Here is a 7,500-nt window from a genome sequence, read left to right as displayed (position 1 = left end):
TGTGTATGTGTGTTGCACTGCGATGATGTCATCGGCCCTCATAAAGAGTGACTGCCGGGTGTCGGACCTGTTTTATAAACACTGCTAAAATGTTTTACTGATAAATAATGACATATACATTTGTAGTTTGCGGGGTAGGGAAAGCATTTTTCCCCAATGATTTGTAAAATATTTTCTTGAAACAATAAAATAACATGTTGACATTTATTCACGGTGCTCCATGGGTAATGACTGGCAGTTTGTTTTGCCATAACCTTAAATACAGTACATATATTTTAGTTGCGTGTTTAAACACATTCACCCTTAGTTCCGCTTCAAAGGTTTGACTGTCATGTTTGAAATGACTGACTTAAACCTTACAAGAGGAATCACGGCAGACCCCATGCCTGTGTCAACCCTGCCCGAAACAGGACGGACCACTCGGCTCTCCCGTCCGGCCTAATGAGCGAATGCTTTTTAAGGGCAGGAGCGTCGCTCGTTGAGCGCTCTTTGAGCACTTTTTGAGCCCTCCTTGTGGTCATGTGACATTCGGCCTTACATTTGTTGTGCGCCTCAGTAATATAGGCAGGAACGGATGGATCACGCGCTTGTGAGGTCCCTGCGCACAAGAATGTTTGGAGATTCTCCCACACGCACCACACACACACACATGCTAATAGCATAATCACACTGTCCAAAATATCATCCAATAATCCATCCCCCTGCACAGGACTGATTGTTTACTTGTCTATAACAGCTCAGGACTCAAAATAGTCTAACCTCCATGTTGTGGTGCAGTTGAACCAAATCATTCCAAAATGGTTCAGTTTGCACTTTGAACATATATAACGAGAAACAGGAAAAGTGTGGAAAATGACATTTTCCTACGGGAACCTCGTTACTATCCTGCGTTACCTCTCTCCCTCGACTCCTATTGGTTGCATTGACCAATGACTTGCTGGGCTTTTCCGTTTTGAAAACCCAGATTGACCTACACCCTGCTGAACCCTCATAATGGAAAACTGTTCCGTTTCGACCCCGGAGGCCCACGTCAGTGCAGAGTATAATCCGCTGTAGAAGTCTCTTCTTCTGAGGTATGGATGAAGTAGCTGGGTAACATGAGTGAGGCTGGACTTTTTAAAAATCTTTTCCCACCCTACGACTTGGGCTGGGTTTTCCCAAAAGCATCACAACACAAAGAATTGTCCAACAAATAATCCAAGAATATCCTCTCGTATTACAAATTACACCATACTTCAATGAGTGAAAACCAAAAAAATGAATAATAAACAATACAAATCTGGGCCTGGTTTCTTAAAACATATCGTAGCGTTAAGATCATCGTAAATGGGAGCGTGTTCTTTGTGTTGCGATGCTTTAGGGAAACCCAGTCCGATGTTTACTCCTACACCCTAACCCTACTCTTACACCCTAACCCTATACCCTACTCCTACACCGTAACCATACTCTTACACCCTACTCCTACACCCTAACCCTACTCCTACACCCTAACCCTACTCTTACACTCTAACCCTATACCCTAACCCTACACGGTAACCATACTCTTACAGCCTATTCCTACACCCTAACCCTACTCTTACACTCTAACCCTACACCCTAACCCTACTCTTACAGCCTACTTCTACACCATAACCCTACACCCTAACCTTACTCTTACACCCTAACCCTACACCCTAACCCTACACTTACCCCCTTCCCTAGCCTTATACCCTAACCCTACTCTTACACCCTAACCCTACACCTTAACCCTACTCTTACACCGTAACCCTACACCTTAACCCTACTCTTACACCGTAACCCTACACCCTAACCCTACACTTACCCCCTTCCCTAGCCTTATACCCTAACCCTACTCTTACACCCTAACCCTACACCTTAACCCTACTCTTACACCGTAACCCTACACCCTAACCCTACTCTTACACCGTAACCCTACACCCTAACCCTACACTTACCCCCTTCCCTAGCCTTATACCCTAACCCTACTCTTACACCCTAACCCTACACCTTAACCCTACTCTTACACCGTAACCCTACACCCTAACCCTACTCTTACACCGTAACCCTACACCTTAACCCTACTCTTACCCCCTTCCCTAGCCTTATACCCTAACCCTACTCTTACACCCTAACCCTACTCTTACACCCTAACCCTACACCTTAACCCTACTCTTACACCCTAACCCTACACCTTAACCCTACTCTTACACCGTAACCCTACACCTTAACCCTACTCTTACACCGTAACCCTACACCTTAACCCTACTCTTACACCCCAACCCTATACCCTAACCCTATGCTTACAGAGATTGTATGAGGACCTCACGATTATCTGAAATGTACTACACGTAGAATTAGACCTGCTGAAGTTGAACTCAACCTGTCAACAGCTGACACTTTTCCAGAAGACCCGGTCGCTCTTAGCACACTTCACACCGGTTTTGTTCGAATACGTTTCAAATGCGTTCCCTGCTTGCACTTTTTAAAAAAATGCGTTTATCACTTAACGCAACGAAAACGTGCCGTGATCCCACCAGCTCTGGGTCACAGTTGCTTAAAGGGTCACGCAAGGAGCCCGTTTAGCAGCTCGCAGCGAGACGTGATCCCGTTGGCACGCCTGGGCCGAACCCACCTGCATGGTACAAAGGTTCATCCCGTCAAACGTGCGGCGCTACAGGTCTGTCCCTCGCAACGCGACGCTGCGTCCTAGCCGGCGGACCGTCACTGTAGCGTTTCCACCCTTCGGTCCGAGCACGCAGGCGCGCTCACCGGTAAGCTCGAGGCTGCGCGAGCGCATATCCGTAGCGACGAAACCAGCGGAGTCCAACGGGCGCCGGACCCCCGCCGCCCCCCGGTCAGCGACCCCGGCGGACGGAAACCCCGGGTTGGACGCGGGCGGCCCCGTGGCTGTCATGTAGCGAAGGCCGCCGCACGTCGGGCTGTTGTTTGGGCGGAGCGGAGGGGAGGGGGACCCGAGCGCTGTTATCGCAGGGTAACGGAGAGCTCGCGTCGGCTCGGAACGGGCATCGCTGGTGCTTCTTTAAAACCGGACAGCGGACTTCACGTCGCGCTGCAGGTAATTTAACCGCCGTTAAATTTCGATACCGATTGCGTGATGTGATTTTCTCGAATCGGCAGCTGTCAGTCGCGGAGATCACCACGGGCGTTTAGTTAGCCGGCCAAGCTAGCCAGGCTTTCCCATTCAATCATTCTAACAGACACCTGCACAAAAATAACTTCGCTTAATCCTTGTTTTGTGAGGTTAAACAACAAACCGTTTGGACCGCCTAAGGACCATCCAAGAACACCTGACTCATCATTTCCAAGCATTAGTTTGCAAGCTAATCTGTTGTTTGTGTTTTTTTTTACCTACCAAGATAGCTAACCTAGCTAACATTGGCCCGTTGATGTAGGTTAGCCACGTTACCACACCATGCCAGGACAGCCCGCTATATATCTGTCTTAACGCTATCATTTTAGATGCAGAATAATTCACGCCTGTCGTCTAGCTACATACCAGCCTCTGCTGTCTACGGCCAATGCACGACGACTGTCTGCCGCCCTGCGCGTCCCATTTAGCAGACGTTAGTCGCTGCGATTAAGAAAAATGTCCCCGCAATGAATAAAGCGCCTCGAGGCTGGACGGTGGGGCCGGACTGACTCGTGCAGCGGCTCGTGTGCTGTTGCAGGATGAACGCGGACGCGCCTGCTGGCGGAGGGGACAGCGCTCCGAGGAGGGCCGACTCGGCCGAGGGAGTCCTGGACATCGTGCCGCTGGAGCTGTATGACTCAGCCCGGGCGAAGATAGACGCCAACCTCCGCTGGCTGTTCGCCAAGGCGTACGGGGAAGGTAACGCGCCCGCCGCGCGAGCCGTTCTCTCCGGTCCGCGAGCCGACCCCGCCTCGGAGCGTCGCGCGGCTCCGAGGAACCGGCGGGGGTGCAGCCGCCGCTGCACACGGCGACGGAGAGGACGGCGGGACAGAGGCGTTCACATGGCACCTCGTGTAAAAGGGTCGAGGTGTAAGCCTGTGTGTGTGTTTGTTTGTGTGTGTGTTTGTTTGTGGGGGAGAGAGGGAGGGGATGAGTGTAAATGTGATGGAGACAAACGAAAGAAAGAGAACGTGAGATGGAGCTTGTTCCCGGATCGTAAGTCAGCACTTGCGGTCAGTTAAGTGAGGACGATTTTGGATCCAAGCCTGAAGGAGCATCAGTGCGTGTGTGTGTGTGTGTGTGTGTGTGTGTGTGTGTGTGTGTGTGTGAGAGAGAGAGAGAGGTGGCTGTATAATGCCAAGCTCTTCCAAAAATGTTAGATACACACCTAGTGACTACCTCTGTTTCTCCTGTGTATGTGCGTTCTTGATCGTAAATAACAGCACTGGTGTGATGTCACCATATCTATTCCTGAAACGCCACTCTTGTATGGAGCTTCTGGCCTGGCGTAACCCAGAGTGCTTGGAGACAAGGGCTGGGCTGCGGAGGTGCTAGCAGTTCCGTGTCTAACGCCGCAGCTCGCTAGGGGCGCGCAAGGTCAGCCATCGGCTGCGGGATACGATGCACAGGCCCTTTGCCAGCGCTGAACTGTGGACAGATTCCAGCAGCCGCCTGCATAAACCCAAGAAATGCGGCAGTGTCGGAAAAACGACCGTCAGCCATCGGCCGTCGTAAACGGAGCACGCTTGCTTGCTTTTCACGGCCCGGCCGGAGACCGCCAAACCCCCCCTTCCCACGGCGGCGCCGCCAAACGCCCGATTAAAGTGAGTCACGGGTCCGAGCAGTGGAAGCGGGCCTTGGTGTGAACGGGTCAGACGCGGGAGTAACCCGACTCTGTGTAACGCGAGACAGAGCTGACACCGGTGGGAGCCACGCGGCAAGCACAGGTTAAGCACAGGTTAAAGCACAGGTTAAACAGGTTAAAAGTTTAAAACAGGATAATACACAGGTTAAACAAATGTTAAAAAGGTTAAACAAATGTTAAAACAGGTTAAAACACAGGCTAAACACAGGTTCAAACACAGGTTTTTCTAGCCTGCTCCTGTGGCCCTTATATGGAACTCCAGGAGCTGGCAGGGAAACTGGTGTGCATCTATAGTAGCCTACAGGACACAGCCAGGCACACGGAATGTGAAGAAATAGCCGAATCACTCACTACACACGCAGACAGGCGTGACCACCCCCCCCCCCACACACACACACACGGTCCCCTCCCCCTCAGTGGGGGCTGAATATCAGAAAGCCTCCCAATGGCTTATCTCCCCCATGCTCTAATCTGATTGGCTGACCTTTGACCATCCTGGTGTTGACATCCCTGGTGTGTGCTTATTCATTCACTGGTCGCTACATAGGCAGTCCCATATACAACAATAGCCACTACATGGGGTCGCTTGTAAGGGAGACGACAGACAGAATTCGGACAGTGCTGATTTGGGCCCCAAATCTGTCGCTGTGACCTTTCGTCGCATATCTGGGTCGTCCGCGATAAGAAGACTAGCGGCACGATCACGACACACTTCAGCCACGTTTTACCGCTTCTAATCTGTCACGGCGTCACTTTAATACCACCCAGCACCACAGCCACACCACATTCCCGTTATGTCAGTAAAAGATGAGTGGAACGCTCCGGTTCCTTTTTCCGTCCTGCGTCCTTTATTTTGTTTATTTGGGTTCGTGTCACATTCCCCGGTGTTTGGAAACAGGGTTCAGGAAGACCTTGGGATGAGCGCGCTAATCTCTAAATCTCTCTCTTGCACTCTACGTGTGTCTCCTTGTTCGCGTCTGTCTGTCTCGCTCCGTCTCCCGGGGGATTGTGGGTGTCGCGGTGAAGCCCTGTCCAGTTCGCGCTTCATTTAGCAGCCTGCCCACGGCGTTTACCTTGCGGCCATTTTGCCGACAGTCATGCCGAGTGAACGCCGAGTCTCTCGGCCGGTCAGGACGTGTGGCCAATTATTGACCTTTTCTGTTGAAATCCGTGACCTGTGATCTCTCCACCTCTATCTCTCTTCCCTCCCTCTCTCTCTCTCTCTCTCTCTCTCTCTCTCTCTCTCTCTCTCTCTCTCTCCCATCCCTCTCTCCCCTTCAGAGCACGTCCCTGAGGATCTGAGAGACCCGTTCTACACGGATCAGTACCGCGTGGAGCACCTGAAGCCTCCCGTGCTGGAGCTGCTGCTGACGGCCGAGCTGTACTGCCGCGTGTGCGGTCTGCTGTCGCTGGGCGAGCAGGCCGCTGGGCTCGCATCGCACCGGTGCGTCCTGCAGGCACTCGCCCGCCGCGGCGTATGCGTCCGAGAGGCCGACGGCACGCCCGTCACCCACGACGACCTCGGCTGCGCCCCCATCAAGATGGTGAGCGGGCGGGGGCGTAGCATTTTGGCATTATTGAGAGGAGGAAGTGTGTGTGTGTGTGTGTGTGTGTGTGTGTGTGTGTGTGTGTGTGTGTGTGTGTGTGTGTGTGTGTGTGTGTGTGTGTGTTAGGGAAGGGTTGATGACCATCTGCTTACAACATGCTGTTTGTGTGTCGGATTCAAACTGAGTGTTTGTGTGCGTTTGTGTTTGTGTGTGTGTATTTTTGCAAAGGAAAAAGTCATGCAGAGTGAGAATTATTTTATGTCTTAGATTTGAATCTCTCGCTCTCTCTTGCTCTCTCGCTCTCTCTCTCTTGCTCGCTCACTCTTGCTCACTCTTGCTCTCTCTCTCTCGCTCTCTCTCTCTCGCTCTCTCTCTCTTGCTCGCTCTCTCTCTCTCTCTCTCTAGTATGGCAGTGCTGCCGTGACATATTGTGATACTGTGGTAGTAGAATGTGGTGTAGTACGTGGGAGCCCTTCATGTGGCTCTGATGCACTCTGACCTGCAGGGTTCTCACCTGTGGGGCTGGCTGTAGGGCTCCATGGTCCTAGTGCACCACTGTGACGTCAGGAAACGTTCACACTCAGCTGTGTGATGCTGTACTGTTACTCAGTGATGCGTAGCACCCGTGTGTTTTGCTTCACTAATCTGCAGACTATGATGATGTGAAAACCAAAAAACTCTAGAAAAAATAACAAAAAACAGACAAATTAACTATTGTTCATATTATTACAGAATAATAATTTTCTCCTCTCCTCTCTAATCTCTCCTCTCCTCTCTAACCTCTCCTCACCTCTCCTCTCTAACCTCTCCTCACCTCTCTAATCTCTCCTCTCCTCTCTAATCTCTCCTCTCCTCTCTAACCTCTCCTCTCCTCTCCTCTCTAACCTCTCCTCTCCTCTCTAACCTCTCCTCTCCTCTCTAATCTCTCCTCACCTCTCTAATCTCTCCTCTCTAATCTCTCCTCTCTAACCTCTCCTCTCTAACCTCTCCTCTCCTCTCTAATCTCTCCTCTTCTCCTGGTGTTTTCTACCTTGCTTTGGTGATCTAGTAATAGTGCTTGAGTCTGGGTGGCGCATTGTGGTTCTGAAAGGGTTTAAGAAGTTAGAATTTGAGAAACCTTTTGATACTTTGTGTGTGTGTGTGTGTGTGTGTGTGTG

General features: G+C 51.2%; 2 protein-coding genes across 6 annotated transcripts in view; both read left to right on the top strand.

Annotated features, from left to right (window-relative positions):
- The window catches only part of notch1a (notch receptor 1a), a 26,047-nt gene extending 25,840 nt beyond the window's left edge, over positions 1-207 (top strand). Inside the window, exon 34 of the mRNA XM_035521560.1 lies at positions 1-207. This exon is cut by the window's left edge and continues 2,297 nt beyond it. The gene's annotated coding sequence lies outside the window, so the exon portion shown is untranslated.
- Positions 208-2,884: 2,677 nt separating this feature from the next.
- camsap1a (calmodulin regulated spectrin-associated protein 1a) overlaps positions 2,885-7,500 on the top strand; it is a 19,298-nt gene continuing 14,682 nt past the window's right edge. For 4 of the 5 annotated variants that reach the window (XM_035521697.1, XM_035521695.1, XM_035521693.1 and 1 more), the window contains exons 1-3: positions 2,885-3,076; positions 3,690-3,850; positions 6,078-6,340. In XM_035521697.1, the coding sequence (XP_035377590.1) occupies positions 3,691-3,850; positions 6,078-6,340 (423 nt within the window). In that variant the 5' untranslated portion in view covers positions 2,885-3,076; position 3,690. The remainder of the gene's footprint in view (positions 3,077-3,689; positions 3,851-6,077; positions 6,341-7,500) is intronic. The other variant, XM_035521696.1, reaches the window with a different exon arrangement.

The sequence above is a fragment of the Electrophorus electricus genome, chromosome 22 (assembly GCF_013358815.1).
Source record: "Electrophorus electricus isolate fEleEle1 chromosome 22, fEleEle1.pri, whole genome shotgun sequence".
Lineage (NCBI taxonomy): Eukaryota > Metazoa > Chordata > Actinopteri > Gymnotiformes > Gymnotidae > Electrophorus > Electrophorus electricus.
The sequence above is the reverse complement of the archived record's forward strand: the minus strand, read 5'-3'. Positions and strand labels throughout refer to the sequence as shown.